The sequence below is a fragment of the Rattus norvegicus genome, chromosome 2 (genome assembly GCF_036323735.1).
Source record: "Rattus norvegicus strain BN/NHsdMcwi chromosome 2, GRCr8, whole genome shotgun sequence".
In the NCBI taxonomy this organism is placed as follows: Eukaryota; Metazoa; Chordata; class Mammalia; order Rodentia; family Muridae; genus Rattus; species Rattus norvegicus.
In genome coordinates this window covers 133630859-133652563 of record NC_086020.1, presented here as the reverse complement: position 1 = coordinate 133652563, position 21705 = coordinate 133630859, and the positions used below count along the sequence as shown (strand labels likewise).

General features: G+C 35.5%; 1 protein-coding gene across 2 annotated transcripts in view; it reads right to left on the bottom strand.

The window, feature by feature from the left end:
• Positions 1-21705, bottom strand: part of Tgap1l9 (GTPase activating protein testicular GAP1 like 9) — a 61092-nt gene that overhangs the window by 19668 nt on the left and 19719 nt on the right. The window contains exons 3-15 of one of the 2 annotated variants that reach the window (XM_039103654.2): positions 19972-20121; positions 18832-18873; positions 18190-18271; positions 11978-12055; positions 10315-10378; positions 8416-8598; positions 7076-7254; positions 6503-6664; positions 5441-5550; positions 4874-5063; positions 3202-3460; positions 2126-2265; positions 736-894 (exon numbers count right to left, since the gene is read on the bottom strand). In XM_039103654.2, coding sequence (XP_038959582.1) covers positions 736-894; positions 2126-2265; positions 3202-3460; positions 4874-5063; positions 5441-5550; positions 6503-6664; positions 7076-7254; positions 8416-8598; positions 10315-10378; positions 11978-12055; positions 18190-18271; positions 18832-18873; positions 19972-20121 — 1798 coding nt within the window. The remainder of the gene's footprint in view (positions 1-735; positions 895-2125; positions 2266-3201; positions 3461-4873; positions 5064-5440; positions 5551-6502; positions 6665-7075; positions 7255-8415; positions 8599-10314; positions 10379-11977; positions 12056-18189; positions 18272-18831; positions 18874-19971; positions 20122-21705) is intronic. The other variant, XM_063282874.1, reaches the window with a different exon arrangement.

Below are 21705 nucleotides of genomic sequence, written 5' to 3'. Positions count from 1 at the left end.
ATCTTGTATATAAGAAAATCTATCCATTTTCTTTATTATTCATATCAGTAGCAATTTTTAATTATGAAGAGAAGTAAAATGAAGTAATAGTTTAAAGTCACAAAACCATCAGGAAATAGATGAGTGTTTCTGGATTAGGAAGGTTGAGAATCACTGGTTGAGGGCTTACTTCCACAAAGATTCCCAAAGTGTCATCTCCCCAAAATCTAAGCTCAAAAGTGGAAACTATATGCACGAATTTGTGTTTTCTTACCTACAAGTAGAATCAAAGAAGCAGAGTCCTAGTTGCTATAGCAATGAAACAAAATTACCGTCCTTTCAAATTGTCTCTCCTGGATTCTAGTCCACACCTGTATCTGCAACTGCAGTTCTATAATGTACTCCCAAACCCAAAGACCTCTGCCTTGAAAAAGGCAGCTCCTATGTGGAACATCCAGACAGGGACCTATCTTAACTGCCCTCTCAAAGGCTCCAGCCAGCATCTGACTGAAATAGGATATGAGGAGCCACAGCCAATCATTGGATCTTATGGATGAATCAAGTACTTGTTTGGAAGAAATGGGGGAAGGATTCGATGCCCTGAAGGAGACAGGAACTCCTTAGGGAAAGCTACAGAGGTCATGTGTCAAGGGTCCATAGTTCCAGGAATCAGTCATCACATAATCTCAAGGACAGAAAGCACATATGCATCTGCAGAGGGATGCTTAATGTTGGTGATATGAAAACCTTCCTTACCATTAATACGGATGCTATAACTAGAACGTCTTCTTCCTGCCAGTTTATGTGTTCGTCATTTTCAATCCTGTCCCTCAGGGACCAGTGTGAAATTTCAGATACCGTATTAAATATATGATCAGAATCTTGTCCCTTCTCTGCAATTATGGAAAACATATCCTGTGTGGGATAAGGATAAGCTTGTTATTATTAGAGGTCCACACATCTGAAGAATATTTATGTCATTTATTGTTAACCTGAGCAATGGCAGTTTTGGATATAGAGCTATAAATGAGAAGAATGAAAAAGTCATTGACCTTTTATTGTTTCTGCTAACATACACATTTGCTTCCCTAATCCATTTTTTCCACAATTTGTAACATTACGGTTTTGTTTGGACCTCTGTTTCACCAACCATTTTGGTGAATGGTCCTCCATTACTTTTTGTTTCCTTCTATGCATATCCTTCTCAAGCATGCCATCTTAAGTAATTGTTGGAATAGTTCCTTTTCTGAGATCAAATCACTTTTTATTTCCTCTCTGTCCTGGCCTCTATTACGAATCTTAACTTTTGTGTTTTTAAGAATTTTTTTTCACTATACATCTACAACTTTTATTTTCTTTTTTTGTGTTCTCTTATTTTTACCTATGTCTAATGATGCTGTCACATCTAAGAACCCAGCAATGTCATTCATTCTTCCATAATTTTACTCTGTAAAAATGACTACCATACACAGATTTACCCCATATTTTCTGCATTTTCAATAGATTACATGATTAAAAACATGGTTATCAGAAAATTCTGCTCTAAAATACCTAAGAACTGGGCAGTAATGCTTATGTGTCTGACACGTTCAATTTGTTCACACACAGCTTAAATTTCCAGCATAGCTATAGTGCTAAAATAGATGTTGGACAGTAAATATATATATTTCGAAAGAAGTTTAGTAACGAGTTTAAAATAGATTATGGCATATTAGGTGACATTTAAATATACTCTAATAGGATAAAAGATGTTAATACATAGCAAAACTAATCATTTTATAATGTAAAGTAAAAGTCTAGAGATATTTCTAATTATAAAAGAGTGATTAATCTCATAGCAATGAGTGACATGGAGTCATAAAGAAACTGGAAAACAGTTGGGTAATCATTGGGGCATTTCTATAGACCCATTTCTTCCAACAAGCTGGTGGGTTTGTATCTTGGATGCAAAAACTGTAAAACATGGGAAATCTATTTCTTTTTCTTCTTTTAAAATTCTTTTTCATTACATGATTCAAACTTTTGGGGAACTTATTTTACTCGAAACTGATCTTGCTCTCATGGATAAGTTATATAAACATTCATCAGTTTGGTTCAACAACTTAGTGAAAACAAAGGTGCTGTAGAAACCCCAAATGATACTCACAAATATTGGAGTAGGCAGGCTTTTGCCTTCAAAAATTCTCACAAGAGATTTGCCAAACAAACATTTCTTTGGTGCTTGTGGTAGACTAAGCAAAGGTATTGCTTGGTTGGTATATACATTTCCTTTACTTTTCTCTGAATCTAAGAAAGAAGGGAAATCATTGTTTTAACTGAACAGATTTAGCCCTCATTTAGCCTTAGTAGACCCTTTTCAGTGTAAGGCCTGCATGCCTTATGTGATACCACAAACACACAGAAAATAACTAATTAATATTATAACATTTATTATGATCTTGCTTTGTAAATCACTGGATATATAGTTGTATATGTCCCATACTTATGGGATAAACATCAATTTCTTGTGTTTGCATTGAAAGCTATGCATACAAATATTAGAATCAAACAGTCATATAGTACCAGTCTTTTCATCCCCCTGTGTAACACTCTGACTGCCATTGACAACAGTAAATTAATAGCAGTATCTGGATTTCCCAACACAGTTTGACTAAATACAGTTCTGTTACAGCCCTTGGCTTTCTCCACTGATCTATGAGCTCAAATCTCAGATCATAGTGTCTATGTCAAACATATGGGTATATTATGCTATATATTCAGATTTTCATAAGAGACTAGCATAGTGCCACATGGCTATATTCCCAGACCTCAGGAAGAAGAGCAAGGAGGAGCATAGTGAATTTGAGGTCATTCTGGTACATAAAGCAAGTTTCATGACAACCAGACCTGTTACATAGAGAAAACCCAATTTGCTATTGAGTTGATATTTTCTTTAAGAATCTATGTTAAGACTCAATTTTTCACTGTAAGTATCATTTACTTACATATCCTTAATTATTTAATCTCATTGCTGGGAGTAACCTCTAACATAAAGTAAGGAACAGTGGAAAGAGGTACTTAAATTAGGAGGCAAATAATAACAATGGGATAATACCTATAATGCATAGGCAAAATTTTTCTTCACATGCTTCAGGAAATCCTTCATTGATGTTTGTTACAAATATATTTTCAGTGCTCAATGATTCTACCTTTAAGTTATGGTAGTAGAACAAGTTTACACACCTAGAATGTCTTCACAGGGAAGAGGGGCAGCTGGACTTCCTGGCAGTGCATTATAGTCAGGAGTGCATGTCCTCTCAGTGGGGCAGCTGCTGAGTCCACGATTGGTTTGCTTCACGTTTCTGGTATTTGCTGAAGTGTCAGGGGAACATGAGGACTTTGCTCCGGGAGGATGAGTTAGGGATGTTTCATATGACACTGCAACCACGTCCTCTCCAAAAATTTTTGGAGTGTTTTCGATCATAAATGTTACCAGAGAAATCTGTGGTAAAGGAGGGCAAACACAGAATGTCTCTTTTAGTTTGCCTGGTTGCAAATCACATTTTACTTATTAGTCTTGGAGGCTAAAAATGTGCAGATTAAAATTCTGAGAAAAAGTTAGCTGTTAGAATACAGGGGCTGGCTATGCCAGACATTTCAAAGATTCTTAGATCTAATGTTCAAGTGTGATCATCACAGTGCAATGTTATATAAGAGGATGATTTCCAGTTTTTACATTGTGATGGCCAGTACGTGATGTGTACTGTACACTGAAATAGCTTTGGTTACATTTGATACACCCATGAGTGAGCATGATTGTAAGGATGCTTATAGAAAGGCAGAACTAAGGAGAAAAATGGCTTCTCAATGCAGGCACCATCTGATGAAAAGTTCCCAAGGGTTGTCTAAAAAGCAAGAGACAGGCAAACCCATCTGAGCCCATCATGTCTCAGTACAGTGCAATGGTAACAGCTGCATCAGTATATCACTGTAAGTCATTTCTTCACATATCCTTAATTAATTACTTAATCTTAAAACAGTGATTACTCAGTTCAGAAGCAATGGTAACATCTTGATCTTATGGTTCATTGTATTGGGAGGTATTTGAAATAAGATTTTCTCGGAGGAAATGGGATAATTATTGATCTTCAATGGCAGCTACTTTGGTACCCTGTCTTTTCCTCCTGACCTTTGATTCTACACAATGTGAGGAATATTATTGTTTCTCAATTGGGCTGTTTTATAATATGAGCCTTAGAGGTCCAATGACAATTGGTCAATTAATAATGAATCAGAAACTCAGATACTTATTAATGAAATGAACCATTTGATCAATATACTATGTAAATTTTGGTGTTTCATTATAGTATTTAAAAGGTGGCTAACATAGAAGAGTATACTCAATCACTTTTCTAAATCAATCATAACCAGCACCCAGAGCGCAAGGGTGTACTTACTAACATTAATCAGGAGTTCTAATGACCTTATCTGATTAAAGCAATCCAAATTGCATTGCCTTTGTTTTGTTGGGGAAACCACCCTGAAAACAAGTAGAATTTCCCACATTCTACACTGATTATATCCGTATTAAGTCTGGTTTGCTGACCCAATCAATACCCAGGATTATTACTTTTTGTATCATTTCACAGCATTTGTTTTCACTGCGTGAGTCTAGGACATTCTAAATGACGACTAAAGACTGAGTCACTGAGCTCAAATACACATTTATGTTTTAGTTAAAATTCACCAATGATTCCTTCCCTGCAGAAGAACACCTTTCAAAGCTGTACTTCCTTTACAAAATGAAACAAAACCAAAACCAAAACAATCACCCACAACAACAGAATAACCTGGATTCTCAGGATAATCCTTTTTTCCTGTCTCATTGTAAAGGCGTATCAAAGTTAGGCGTTACCTTTATGGGAATGTCATTTGTCCCTCCGTTATTGCAGTAACTGGGCATGAATAAGAGACATGGAGCTATCCCAACAGATAGATTGTAAGAAGACATCTCATTAACAGAAGAATTACTTTTTATTTCATATAATATTTGAAAAATTTGCCTCAGAAGCACAGCATTTGCAGATGGCAGTTTATCTAAAAGGCTGAATGTAGAGAAAGTTATTTTTAAACGAGTATACTCGATCTGTAAATATGAATGAAGGGAACAGAGTGATTGTATCATTTGCTGGATGCTCTCAAAATAAAATGGAAGAATTTTTCTTCAAATTATTGCTTGAAATATTTATCCAATTCAGAAAAAAAGACAAATCTAATTGGAATGTGAAGGTAAGATAAAAGCTTGGGCCACTGTAACTCACACTTCTCTTTTCAAAGTGTCTTTTGTGTGTGTGAACAAGTGAAACCTTTTGCTGTCTGTCAATGTTTTTAGTAAATATTGCTGTGATATATTATCTCTAATGTGTAAGCAAATACTACTTCTATTTTGTTGATGTTGTTCACAGAGTTTGCCTACAATTACCTCTGCACTGCAGCTAATTTCTCTTCGTCATCGACTTTTTTGGTTACAGCAATCCACTCATCATACAGTTTTGAAGTCATCAGACTTCCTTCAATGTTTTGTAGAAAGTCCTTAAAAAAGAGCAAAAATATTTTATGGAAGAAATTAATCATGGAAATTATTCAAAATGCATTCAACTGTAAATTTCAAGTTAATTCTAACTTTCTTCACAGCTCCCCAAATTTCCCCTACTTAGAATGTTCCACAGTATATTGGTCCAATAAGTTTCATCTATTCAAAACAGAAACCAAAGAGTAGATTTTCAGATTTACATGGATTATAGAAAAATCTGTCCTCAGCTCAACATTCCTCTAGTGGACAGCTGAGCCAGCTAGCACATATAAGCAATCAATATTTCAGTTCAAATACTATTTTACATGATAGAAATATAAATTATGGTAGTAACCACAACAAAGACAATTGTAGGAAATACTATCTGATTTCTCAGGAGCAGAAAGCCATGTCTGGTACTTGAAGCATGGAGGAACGTGTGGTCAGGGTTCTTAGTGAATGTCCTGCCCCTATTTCACTAAACAAGTGTGACTCCTAACTCTATTATTAATATTTTACTAAAATTCACAGATAACATAGCCCTTACCCATCAGTAAAGATCTCTTTGCAGTGGTTGGAGACTGTGACTTAAAACTACAGCTGTTTAAGGCACAGGGAACAAAATATCCTGTGGCTTTGATCCCCAGTTTATGCTAACTCCTGAACTGTGGTCTCTGAGCATTGGGTAAGAGAGTCACAAATATTGTATACCAGAGGACAAGGACATTTGCTTTGACATTGGATCTCCTAGAAATGAAGGGAGGGCTCAGTTTTGATAATCCAACAATAGCATTGCTCAAATAATTTCTGAACAAAACATCATCCATGTTATTAAGACTAACAGAGGAGACTTAGAGCTTCTCATATTTCTCTCATGTGTATCTATTGTCACTCAATAGAATGCAAAAGGAAGGACACTATTCCCATTCACTCAGGAAGCTTGAGGGTGGATGATGGAAGGACTTTCCCTACCTTAAAGATCCACGACACGACATGCACTGATAGCTTGTTCATATCCACCTCTTCCTCTGAATCCAATTTGTCCTTTATTGTTTGGCACATTGTTATACTCGGACGTATTATAAAGACACCCTCGGTTGTGGGCCCTTCCCTTTTTAGTAGGGACAGCATGTCCTGAGAGGAAGAATGGAAATATCTGTCAGGCTTTCTGGAGCACAGAGCATTATTGGCTCCTTGATAACCAGACCAATGGTGTGCACAGGTGCAGTGCAAGTACTTGCATGGACACAGAGGCCCTCAGGCTGGTTTTGTGCCTCAATCTTCTGTTGTATAGAGCCCATGTTAACATTAATGTTTAAAGTTCATGCAACATTACTTTTTATCAAATTTTCCAAAATAGTTAAGGGAGTAAATCAAACTTTTCCAATAGATCGTCCCTGAATAACCCTCTCTCATCTTCTTATTTGAAAGCCAATGATTTGAGACACACTTTTTACTCCACATGGTGATAGAAGAAAAGGGTCATGTATTTAAGAAGCAGGATTTTGTCTTAGGAGAGCCAGAGAAGAACCATATGAGACATACCAGAATTGCCAAGGGCAGGTTGCCATCCTTACAAATGGAACTGAGTTCTCTTCCAAACAGTTTTCCTCCATTATTAACTTTTGGGGTGTTGCATACTTGGTCTGGGTGGGGCTCATAGCTCCTGTGCCACCACGATGATTTAGAAGTTCTTTGTTTCTTAAGAGTCTTTTCCTTCATATCTGATCAGGAGTTGAGATCATTACATGGGATAGTATAATTTATAAAGATCTTTTACAAAACTAAATTTCAATTGGAAAATGTCCCTATTTTAATAGGTTAATAATTCTGTTGTGTTTATACCTCCTTCTTCCCATATAATCTACACTGTTATTAATCTTACTGATGTCTCTAAGATATGGTCTAAATTTCTCTAGGTAGCATTCCCACAAGATGATGCTGTCTAACTCCACAGTGCATCATGAAATACTAGATGCCTTGGTTGAACAAGCTCCCTGAAATATGTACAGGCTGTTGCTTCAGTAAAAGACCCAGAAAAGGGAAGGATAGATGGGTGAGGTGGGAATAGGGGGGTTGGGGGCATAGCACCCTCTTAGAGGCAGAGGCGCAGAGGGATGAAGTTGGTTATTCTTAGGTGGGGACCAGGAAGGGAACAACATTTCAAATGTAAATTTAATAATTATGAAAAAAGACAAAATTTAAAAGAAATCAAGTGAGTAAGTGGGAGGTTTCCAAGAAAAGAGAGTAAGGAGAAAGTATAAAAGTATTCTATCCTTTGCAAAATATTTTTAACAAATTAAAAATGCCCAGTCTTTCAATTTTAGGAACATTTCGACTCTAGATATAGGTATAAAGGATATGTTTATATAATTTTAAATGAGATTAGAGACTTGGCTATAAGCTTAAGTTAATTTGTATTGAAGTCTGCAACAGATTATCTTCAATCCCATAAGTCTACTTTTTCTATGTAGCTTTCATTGCAATAGTTTGTCAAAATGTAGTTCGTAAGTCACTTTGTGCTCTAATCATACAAACACTTGAGGGGCAATTTATCAGGATCCATGACTTAGGGCTGCAATTCTAATGGGACAAAAATGTGTGCACACAGTGCTTGGGAAACCAATTTATGGTGAATATCTGTCTGGAATAAATGAAAAGTTCTCCCTATAACCAAGCCTAGTCTTCACATCAGAATTTAGAGTTCTCTTCATATGGACCTGGAACATATTTTTTAGCTTTTGTTGTTGTTGTTGTTGTTGTTGTTGTTGTTGTTTATTACAGTGCCCCTCTCCCAAGCAATGAAATGATAGTATGCTGCGATATTTTATGACAAATTAAAATGGGAACTAAGAAAAGCCACCTTAAAAAGACGGTGGACTCACTTTTTTGCTGTTGGCTTCTGGCTGTGTTTCTGGGCCTTAAGATGAATTGCCCTTGTGCATCAGAGTTTAGATATTTCATGATCAGCCCAGGTAGGGAAGGGAAAGATGTAAAATGCCTTAAGTCCCGTGAACTGAAGTTCTTTTGAATATTTATCATTATAATGTCATGTGGATACTCATTTCCTATGAGAAAAAAAGAACATGAATTGTAACTAATGTAACTGAATATGGGCAAATCTTCTGATCCAATTTCGAATGCTTTGCTATATTTCTACTCTTCATATTTCTCCTCCTACTCCTCCTCCTCTTCCTTTTTCTTCTTTGGGATAATGAAGACTGTACACATGAGAACATTAGAACCCTATTCAGATAGTAGAATTAAGTTAGCTGAGAACTCTAAAAACAATGAGAAGAAAAATTTCCGTTTGCGACTTTGTTTAGAGAATATAGACCTAATGGTGCAATGTATTAGAGGGATTTTGGCTATATTCTGTTCTAACCGTTTGAAGACATGGCTGTTGGAGTGTTAATATCAATAAACATTTTACATCATTAGAATCCTACTTCACTTGTCTAACTTTATAGTAAGCAATTTAAATATTTCACACTGCATACATAAAATATGAGCACTAAATGTCTTCACAAAAAAATTTGATATCCTATACTAGCAACAAAAAAGAACAATGAAAAGTCTAGATGAAAAAGGAGAAAACCAACCAAAGAGAAGCAAACAGCAGGAAGAATATCAGGTCTGAAATCAATTATAAATAGAATCCATAAAACCAAGATCTTGTTCTTTGAGAAAGTCAACAACACGCATAAATTGAAACTGACAAAAACTCTCAGAAATAGTATGCATATTAACAAAATCAGAAATGAAAAGGGAGACAAAACAGAAATTGAGGAAATTAAAAAAATCATCAGGTTTTACAACAAAAGACTATACTTTACAAAACTGGAAAATCTGGCCTTAATGGGAGATCATGCTCCTAAACCTTCAGAGATTTAAGTCACCTGTAGGAACATCAACTCTATGTGTTAGAGCTTCACACAGTTACCTTTGAAAAGACCAGCTTTGCAAGCACACTTGGTGATCTCAGATTTTTAATTCTTATACAAACTTTTCTGATAATTCTATTATCATTATTCATTTGGCAATAATCTAGTGTTGAAATAAAAGAAGGCAACACACCAAGTACCTGTGAGTAAGTCAGGTTGTCTCCAGAAATCAGAATATGATCTGTAACATTCAGTAACAGAATTACTTGTCATATGAGATGTGAACTGAATATTTAACATGGATTCAGAGAAATGGCTAGATTCATAAAATTCATTACAAAAAAATCTATATAATTTGGAATAAAGAGAAAAAACTGAAGATATTACATTTTAGATTTAAACTTGTTCCTGTGTGTAAGACTTTTGCTCACATAAATGCCTGTTTACTATGTTGCACTTGGTGATTGTGTAGGTCAGATGTGGGAATTAGATTCCCTGAAACTGGAGTTATAGATGGTTGTGAGCTACCATGTGAGTGATGGAAATTCTTGAGATATCTCTCTAGCCAAGAGGATATTCTGTATTGATCACCAAATGATTTTTTAAATTGTTTTCTCCAGAAACAAGATGCCTAAAGCTTTGTTTTTTTTTTTTTGCCTTTTCAGGAAAACTCTGTTTTTTCAAATAGAAAAGCACAGAAAAATTCCTGTCATTCTCAGACCGTTGCTTATGAGATGTTATCTTGTGTCTGAAGATCATATTAGTTATTAATTATGATTTAAATGAATGACATCATGTTTAAGTCATTTTGCTTTAGTGTTTAAGTATAAGACAAAGTAATGAAAACATTGGGAATACACCAAACTCAGCTAGTCCCTCTTTAGATTACCCTGTTATTACCTTGGAGTGCTCTTGGAGTTTCCCCAGGGCGAGGACAGAACCACAGTTGAAAATCTTCAATGTTCTGGAAGGCAAAAAGAACCAACCATCACAAATAAGCTGACACCAGAGTCTTGAAGAGTCTAGCAATTTCCTTTACTTATCATATCTAGCTCTCTAACAGGGAAACTATTTAGAGCACTATTAATGATATGTCTTCTGAACAGAGGATTGAGCAAACAGGACTGATTTCAGGAGAAAACCTTTGGGTACTTGCCTTTCCTCTTTGATGGAGCCTTGATCTACTGATCCACAATAAAATAAGAAGTTGCATTCAGCCATTAGCACTAACCAAGACAAATATTATTATGTAATTTCTTACATCTGTGCATAGTGGGTGAGGAATATTGAACTTCAACTAAACATGAGCATAAAACCTAGTGCTCACAGATGCACATACTCATGGTGACTATGATAAGTTTAGCAAAGTATCATTTGAAAGATATGATAACTTCAACAACAGTGAACAAAATAGTCAAAAACAGAGAGTCTTTGAGTGTGCTTACAAGTGAAAACCGCTTTTGGCTTTCAATGAGAGATGTCCTGTCTGTGGAGATTAAGGATATGTGTCTATCCTGGAAAATAGACCCAATGCTGAAAAGAAGTTCTGGAATATATTTACTGCACACAGCGTGGTGGATCCATTTGAAACAACCATCTAATTAGAACATTATGTGGAAATATTGAGCACCCTCCAGGAGTGGCTCTAACTAGAATTATTAATTGTATTTTCTTGTAGACTCTTATTTAAAACCAATGACATTGTCCCATAAAGTTTTTAATTATTAAACTAGACACTAAAAACACACAAGCAGACACACCACCAACTACCCATCCACACCCCAACATACACAGAGAGGTGATAATGAAACAGAAAGAGAAAAAGTGTGAGAGAGAGCGGGAGGAAGGGAGAGGTAGAGGGGCATAGAGACAGAGAGACAGAGTAACGTGTAGATTCTCATTTTACAAACTCACAGAAAGTCATAGACATGTACACGCAAACCCATCACAACACTCACACATGCACAGTTAAACAGAGATACACGTGCACATTTCAAAATAGAAAAGCAAACATATATACAGATATGTATGCAGAAAGGACATTAAAAAACAGATACATTCATTAAAGATTTATTAAAGTTAAAAATAAATACCAGAATATGTACACTTACACCTCCAATCTGAGAAATTAAAACAAGAAGAAATGGGAAAGACGACAGAATTATATCCCAAATAGGGAGTATAGTCTAATTTTCATAAAAAATGAAAAGATGAAAAAACTCTTCCCTCCAACATTGGTTTCCTTTAAATTAGGTGTGAGCATGTAACAATTAATCACAATTTATTACAATGTATGTTTATTATCCAGTGAAACTAAACATATACCTCAAACCACTGGGGTATGAGTTCATTTCACATAAAAGTAGACATGAATTCAAGAAAAATATCACTCGCAGGACTATTACTATGTCTTCGATACCTTCACATTAAAAATGGATGCATTTGTAAGGTCTATTTGTCAATGTATCATGATCAAATTTCTTCTTTATTTACACATTTCCACATATGTGAATCTCAAAGGCAAAATTCCACTTTAAATCAAAGTAGACTGAAAGTAACTTACATGTTTTCTCATCATTGGTAGTAACTTGCTCATTATGTCATTCACTGTATCAAAGTTTGTAGCTTTTACATATAGAGGCTATAGAATGTAGAGAGAGAAAAAATGATATAAAATAACCTTAAAGCTCATGATGAAAAAGTTACTATGATGTAATCATTATTTACAACTTATAATCTGTGACAACTCCTGTAATATATAACATTTTCATCCCATAAGATAAGTCTGGAAGACACTCTCTCTAACATATTTATCTTAAAATTAATACTTGATTACTGAGATATCAAACATAACTGTCAGAGGTTGTGTATGATAAACGGTGACTTAGACACCATGGGTGCTAGAGCTCAGCATCCTGATTTTTCTTTAATTATGGCAGAAGTTAGTCAATGAGGGCCCTTAAAAAGAGAGAAGACACATTTGCTTCCTCCCAAGTGGACTTGCATCATTAGATCCTTACTCCATGGCTAGAGGGCACAGTTCTAAGGAAATGAGTATGAGAAGCAGAACAATTATTTTTATAATAATCAAAATCGGTGAGCCCTCTTATCATATTAGGGTTTTTATATACTAAAATTGTATACAGATATAGAGTGCTGAAATCCTTTAGGTGATAGATCTAGGAATCCATAATGATTATTTACAAACAAGACTCCATATCTTAACAATCCCAGGAAAAAAACAAGATATTTGTACTATTAGCTCTCTACTGCCTCTCATATTTAGATTCTGCTCCCAGACCTAAGAATACAGCATGAAATCAAAGCATAGTAATCAGAGAAGAAACCACTGATGTACTAGAAATCTAATACATAAACAGACAGTGAGTAGACAAATATGTTTTATGAAGTTAGTTTCTATAGTATCATATATCTTTGATAAGGATTTTAAGTGTCTAGGAAACATTTTCTACAGTAAGAAACACAGCGTAAGTGCTCCCTCCCTAACCATAGCAACACCCTTGAAACAAGCCATCTCTTTCACAGGTTTTATTCATTGTTTTTTTTTTAATTTTTTTGTATTAATCAACTGCTAGGCATAACCTATTACTTTGAAAATTATGAGTGTGTGTGTGTGTGTGTGTTTCTGAAGATTCATCCAAGACCCTAATGTTATATATCAGCTTAGTAGAATTTTATGAAAAGGACAACTTATACTAACTGATTTTGCATCTTGCTATGCAGAGGCTAACCATTATGAAAAAGCATCTTAGAATATGAAAAAAAAAACAACTCTGATCTTGTAGTTGTAATGTAACTAGAAAGGAACCAATTTAAGGTTTGTTCAGAATGTAAATTTAATCATCAATAGATGAAATTATAGATCAGCCCTCAGAAATCATACATAATAGAAGGAAATAAACACCTGCAAGTTTACTTCTTACATAAACATGGCACAATGAAATATGTACAACCATTCAAATACCACATACACACAGGAACAGAGATACACATACACACATGCACACAGACACACACACACACAAACACACACACACAAACAGTGTGAGCTTAGCACATTTAAAGTAAAGCTTCTGATATTTTGTTGAATATCTGAAAACATCTGTACAATTTTAAGTTAACATACTTTTATTATAAAGAATTCCACAAAAGAAAGAGAGTAACTATTCATATAGGACTTTAATTCCATTATTGTAAAATATTTTGTTTTCAGACCATTAGAAACATATTAATGTCTAATTAATGATTGCAAAGATGTGTACATCTCTTCTTAATGGTGATTTTGTTTATAAAACAGATTTCAAGTCAAAGAGATTTTAAATATAATATTTTTGCCAGTAAGGTTTTAAAGCATGAAATCGAAAATATGGGGTTGGGGGTTTGGCTCAGTGGTAGAATGCTTGCCTAGCAAGTGCAAGGTCCTGGGCTCAGTCCCCAGCTCCGAAAAAAAAAAAAAGGAAAAAAAAAACCCGAAAATATAACGGGTAGTTTTATTATATATGTTTAAATATTTCTTGATTCATGATGAACCACAGAAATGAAAGGAATACTTTTTATTTTTTCATCTTTATTAAATTGAGTATTTCTTATTTACATTCCGATTGTTATTCCCTTTCCCTGTTTCCGGGCCAAAATCCCCCTAACACCTACCCCTTCCCTTCTATATGAGTGTTCCCATCCCCATCACCCCCACATTACCGCCCTCCCCCCAACAATCACAGTCACTGGGGGTTCAGCCTTGGCAGGACCAAGGGCTTCTCCTGCCACTGGTGCTCTAACTAGGCTATTCATTGCTCTCTATGAGGTTGGAGCCCAGATTGAGTCCATGTATAGTCTGTGGGTAGTGGCTTAGTCCCTGGAAGCTCTGGTTGGTTGGCATTGTTGTTCATTTGGGGTCTCGAGCCCCTTCAAGCTCTTTCAGTCCTTTCTAAGATTCCTTCAACGGGAGTTCCATTCTGAGCTCAGTGGTTTGCTGCTGGCATTTGCCTCTGTATTTGCTGCATTCTGGCTGTGTCTCTCTGGACAGATCTACATCCTGTTCCTGTCAGCCTACACTTCTTTGCTTCATCCATCTTATTTAGTTTGGTGGCTGTATATGTATGGGCCACATGTGGGGCAGGCTCTGAATGGGTGTTCCTTTTGCCTCTGTTCTAAACTTTGCCTACCTATTCCCTGCCAAGGGTATTCTTGTTCCCCATTTAAAGAAGGAGTGAAGCATTCGCATTTTGGTCATCCTCCTTGAGTTTCATGTGTTCTGTGCATCTAGGGTAATTCAAGCATTTTGGCTAATAGCCACTTATCAAGGAGTGAATACCATGTGTGTTTTTCTGTGATTTGAACACCATTTTTTATTAGGGTTATTTGTCTCTCTGAGGTCTAACTTCTTGGGTTCTTTGTATATTTTGGATATAAGCCCTCTATCAGTTGTTGGATTGGTAAAGATGTTTTCTAAATCTGTTGGTTGCCGTTTTGTCAAGGAACTCCACATCAACCAGATACACTCAAACTAATAGAAGAAAAACTAGGGCAGCATCTCAAACATATGGGCACAGGAAAAAATTTCCTGAACAAAACACCAATGGCTTATGCTCTAAGATCAAGAATCGACTAATGGGATCTCATTAAACTGCAAAGCTTCTGTAAGGCAAAGGACACTGTGGTTAGGACAAAATGGCAACCAACAGATTGGGAAAAGATCTTTACCAATCCCACAACAGGTAGAGGCCTTATATCCAAAATATACAAAGAACTCAAGAAGTTAGACCTCAGGGAGACAAATAACCCTATTAAAAAATGGGATTCAGAGCTAAACAAACAATTCACAGCTGAGGAATGCCGAGTGGCTGAGAAACCCCATAAAGAAATGTTCAACATCTTTAGTCATAAGGGAAATGCAAATCAAAACAACCCTGAGATTTCACCTCACACCAGTGCGATTGGCTAAGATCAAAAACTCAGGTGACAGCAGATGCTGGCGAGGATGTGGAGAAAGAGGAACACTCCTCCATTGTTGGTGGGATTGCAGACTGGTAAAACCATTCTGGAAATCAGTCTGGAGGTTCCTCAGAAAATTGGACATTGAACTGCCTGAGGATCCAGCTATACCTCTCTTGGGCACATACCCAAAAGATGCCTCAACATATAAAAGAGACACGTGCTCCACTATGTTCATCGCAGCCTTATTTATAATAGCCAGAAGCTGGAAAGAACCCAGATGCCCTTCAACAGAGGAATGGATACAGAAAATGTGGTACATCTACACAATGGAATATTACTCAGCTATCAAAAACAACGAGTTTATGAAATTCGTAGGCAAATGGTTGGAACTGGAAAATATCATCCTGAGTGAGCTAACCCAATCACAGAAAGACATACATGGTATGCACTCATTGATAAGTGGCTATTAGCCCAAATGCTTGAATTAGCCTAGATGCGTAGAACACATGAAACTCAAGACAGATGATCAAATTGTGAATACGTCACTCCTTCTTTAAAAGGGGGAACAAGAATACCCTTGGCAGGGAATAGAGAGGCAAAGATTAAAACAGAGACAGAAGGAACACCAATTCAGAGCCTGGCCCACATGTGGCCCATACATATACAGCCACCCAATTTTACAAGGTGGATGAAGCAAAGAAGTGCAGGCAGACATGAGCCGGATGTAGATCTCTCCTGAGAGACAGAGCCAGAGTACAGCAAATACAGAGGCGAATGCCAGCAGCAAACCACTGAACTGAGAACAGGAATCAGAGAAATAACTGGAAAGCTTGAAGGGGCTCGAGACCCCATATGAACAACAATGCCAAGCAACCAGAGCTTCCAGTGACTAAGCCACTACCTAAATACTATACATGTACTGACCCTGGACTCTGACCTCATAGGAAGCAATTAATATCCTAGTAAGAGCACCAGTGGAAGAGGAAGCCCTGGGTCCTTCTAAGACTGAACCACCAGTGAACGTGATTGTTGGGGGGAGGGCGACAATGGCGGGAGGATGGGGAGGGGAACACCCATAAAGAAGGGGAGGGGGAGGGATTAGGGGGATGTTTGCCAGGAAACCGGGAAAGGGAATAACACTCGAAATGTAAATAAGAAATACTCAAGTTAATAATAAAAAAAAGAAAGGTAGAATAATGTTTTGATGATCTGATAATATCTCTTAAAGTACAAAAGGAAAAAAAAGTTATCATAACATGAATAAAAACTAAAGATTATGTATTCCAATCTTCTGAACCACACCAAAGTTATTCAGTAATAATGGGAGGATAAAATATTAAAGCACTAGAGTCATGGGAGAAAATTAGTAAAAATGTTCATTTTAAAGGAATTGGATCTAAGTCACAATAGTGTTGAACATCTAATGAAATATTGTTCATATACAATGCTAAGCGTTTGCCACAGCTGAAGTTAAACAGCAGAGGCAAGAGGACATTTCCCTATGGGACGCTGTGGTCTTCTGCTCTTCTCTGTCCTGAGGGCACAAATGGTCAGCCAAGTTAGTGATTATTACCTGATTTATGACACTGACTCGAAATTTATTTTATACTATATTTAATTACTGTTTTGTATAACATAGACTTGGTAAGAAGAAGAAATTGCTTGGTGATCTAAAATGCCTTCATTATTTTCACAGTATCCACAGTGATGTGTAAGAACACTGACTCTAGGTCCATTTCATACCCATTAGTAATTTTGAAAGACAGAGTGATGGTGATTCCTGAGCCACAGTCTATTCTGCTTTATAGTAGGAAATGTCTTCAATGCTCTACATGCTACATAATAGTTAAATTTTTGATCAGCACTAAACCCAATACTGGAAAGTAGACAATAATATAAGCATTAAAAAATAGACAATTATTCAGTAGATAGTTAAGTTTAACTCAATCATAGAAAGACTGTATAGTATGTGTGAAGTTGTTAGTTTTATCCTAAACACTGTACACAAAGATGAACACACACACACACACACACACACACACACACACACACGCACACACACACACACGCACACACACACACACACACACCACTGTTAAATTTATAAGGTTGATTTTTGAACAGTAGTTACGTGCAACAAACCCTTATGACTAATTATTCAAATGAATATGAGGATAAAATGCCATGATTTTGTAGCTGGTGTTCAAGTGCAGCTGTGAGGCTGCACAGAAAGGGCCATAGAGAAAGAGCACAGGATGGAGATAAAGAGCTAAAATATCACTGACCAGTTAGGTATCGAGAGAAACTGTAAATCTTTATGATAACCTCATATAACAAGAATGGTTTACTAGTCACAAATATTTTAAGATTAATAAGGAATAATGCAAACACACACAAGTCTACATATAAGCAATAAGGCTGCATGACGGGGCAGTTTAATTGTAGTAATAATACTTCATTTGGAATTATAAGCTGTTGGAACTATCTGAGTCAATTTTCAGTGATTTAACAAAAATTATTTCCTCTTTTCGGGACTCTAGTACATGAATCAGTCTTGTTTCATGTTGTTTTCCCCATATTACATATGAATGTCCTATGTCTGCCTGGAATACAGACAGAATATCCACATAATACTGCTTAAATTCTCTCCCTCTTTCCCTCACTCAGGCCCTCCCTCTCTTTCCCTCTCTCCCTCTCTCCTTCTCTTCCTCTCTCCCCATCTATGCCCTTATTAAGTCTCCATCTTCCATTACTTTACAAACTGTCTTTCTCCTAGTCATGAACTTTGAGTAGTAGTTTTCGTTTTTATTCACATACAGTGTCACAGTGTGCAATGTCCTCAGTGGATATCTGCAGGGATAAATCTATTTTGTTCTGCTTCTTCGCATCTCGTATGGATCTGTCAAATGAAAAATAGCATACAATACAGCAAAATGAATTAGTCCCTTTTTTCAAGCTAATCCCTTAATGTTTTTTCAGAATCATCTTAGCTTTCCATACAAGAAAATAAGTTCATCAATATTTTTCATTCGACTGGTGACACTCAAAAATGTTTTAGAAACTAAGACAGAGTCAGGTAATAGCACATTGACCTAAGTAAGATATCCAGTCCTGAAAATGATGTGTCTGAAACAAACAGAATTGCAGAAATCTGCTTGACCTCAAAGGAGGAAGCAGCAGATGGTTTGAATGTGCATGGTGGAGTGACATCTACTTAGTGAAATTTAAAGTTAAGACTTGAGAGAATTGTTTATTCCAATACAAAGAGGAAATAATACATGCAAAACTTCCTCAAAATTAATAAAATAAGCAATGGACAGGAGAATATAAAGCATTATCCATCACCATCTAATTAACAGCTGATTTTGAGACAGACTATCAAATAAACATACAGAAACTGAAACACATACTGCCATTCCTACATCACCAAGAATTAAAATATGAACGTAAGTAAAATACCTTTGTAGAAAGAAGTTCCACCAAATGGTCTCTTCCATGGAACTGTAAAATTGAAAAAAAAGAGTTGTGATAAATGGTAAGATTTTTAAGGTTATTATGCATAAAAATATCTTAAGTTTATGGCCATTAATTATGGTATAGTTGTATTTGGTAGTCTACACATGACTCCATTTCTTAAGGGCCTAATATTTTGGACTGGAAAAGCTTTCATATGACACTTTACCATTTCTAAATATAATAATTCTCATATTCGATAAGGGTGAAATACTAAGCATTAAATAATCATCTTTAGAGATTTTACGAAAGGAGTAGAAAATATTCGAAGAACAACAAAAGGTGATCTCTTCTCTCAGCGTCTATGACAAATGCTTTTCCATGTAAAGAGCAAACTCACAGAGCTTAGAATTCTCATAAAACTTTTGTTTATGTTATTTGAATCAACTATGTAATGACACTAAGAGTTTGGGAAGAAGAATGAAAAGAGCTCTAATTAGAGGTATGCATGAATTTTCCATGTAGAAAAGAAATTTGAATTTTGGTGTATGCTTGTCTAGAGCAGAATGTATATGCTACACAATCCCTTTGATTCTCACAACTGCACTCAAGATAATATCAATATGTCCATAGCACATCTTCTCAGGAAAGATAAGAATGCAAATTTGAAATTTTCCTGATCATTTTGGGGAGAAGAATGTATAGGATATAGTAACATCTTGTCCTGTTAAGATTCTTATTAGAAGACTTCTGTCCTACCCCAGAGATCTGGTGTAGTCTTGATGAACATAAGAAATCAAAACAAAGAACCTACCTACATGTAGAAATGCATATGGTGAAGAGTATAGAAAATCTAGGCTCATCATAGATGGGGGAAAATTGAGTTGTCCTCCTATATACCGACAGAATAAAATTGATTCTAGTTTTTCAACCATTTTGGGATGATGAAAGTTTTTGGTGAAAGAAGTTACTGGAAACACACTCTTCAACGGTCACCAATAGCCATAGCCTGATTATTGTTTTTTAATTGAAGAATTTTAGAATGAGTGTACTCATTCACTGGGAAGTGAATTATGCACAATTAGTTTAACCCACAATTTCTGAAACTATCCTCTTGTGATCACAGATCAGAAATCAATGTCTTACCGAAAGGTGACAACAGCATTTCCCATTGGCCAATATAGGTAAATGGTTTTGGAAGCAGGGCTGTTGTCTGTCCTGAATATGTCTGTTTCATCTCCAATCCACAGGTAAGTCAATGGAATGACATGCTTTACTTTAAACTTCTTCTTATTTCTAGAAAGAGAATTGAATATCTCTGTTAGTTTAATTTGCATGGTAGTTGGAGTTGTGCTAAGACCCAGTTCTTCCTGCCCCAGAGCAAAGGAGCACACATTCATTTCTATATTCAAGCAGAGCTTCATTTTTAGAAAGTGACCTATTTCAATATTTCTTACCTGGATTTAGTTAAGTAATAACCATTTTGCTTTGTTTTTTCTCATAATACACAAAGAAAATTATTTCAACATTTTTATTTTTTCAGTTCATTTCAACATTTTTATTTTAATTAATTACATGTAACAATCTTTCTAGAATAAAAACAAAAATATCGTTTGACTTAAAAAATCCATTTTCTGTTGTCCATCTCCCTGAACTAAATAAATCAATTACCTCATTCCAGTAGCTACTTTAGGAAACCTACAAAGTACATATCACACAAGTAACCAAAAAGATGATACTTTTTTACAATAATTTAGCCAAATAATTAGAATTATGTCTTCCTATCAAGCATGTGATATTATTACATTTATTTTTAAGAAACAACATTCTTTGAAGTATTAATTTCCTTCATTTTCATTCTTTTTATGAGTAATTTGCTCTCCCAGAATTCTACATACAAATACAATTTGTTTAATGATTTTTTGTAACTTTCTCCTTTCCATTCTACCCCCTGACAGGTCTCCTTCCCACATTCATGTTTTTTTTTATTTTTTTTATAGTGATGGACCTAATATAATCTAGTGTGTTTTCTGTGTAAACCCAGGTATTAAACTTTCCTTCGAATATTTGTGAGCTAATATGTGGCTACAAAACTGAAGACATAAATGACTCCCTCTCTACTTCAAGGGACATAATATCACAAGAATAAGCCATGATCCAAAAAATCCTTATATAATCCTTTAATATTGGAAACATGTGAAGACTAATTACACTACAGAGAAATATTCCTCATATAATCTAATGAACATGCTATATTCAAATTACAAGCCATCATGTAAGATTTAGTTCACGATATAAATACACATGTCTCAATAATATGAGACAGTTATATTTACATTTAAATTCACCATTGGGCACATCTGAATGTATATATATACATATATATACATATATATACATATACATACATATATATTATATATATGCATACATAAGAATAAAAAATCCCAAGAATTGCTTGAATCTAAAATTTCTCATTCCAAGGTCTAATAAAAGATAATCTTCCTTGAAAATGGAAATAGATAATCTTTTCTTATAATCTTGATAACCTTTTTATAATATGAATATGATTCTAAAAATAGTTTTAATTACTATTGCAACATGACAGAAGGGACCATATTAACTGGCTTAGGAAACCAACCATTTCCGTTTCCTTTATTCTCACAACACAAAATGAAGTTCACTTCCTTCCACCAACTATACTTATAGGGTAAATAAATGATCAGTTTGTTTTGGTTTACATTTCACATAAGTTGCTTAATATCTTTTAAAATAAAATGTAAAGATCTCCCAGTGTGGAAAGAAATGTAGCTGAGTAGAAAAACAAGAAAAATGGACAGATTGATAGTCAGCCAGTCCATTCTCTTACTATTAGCCTGC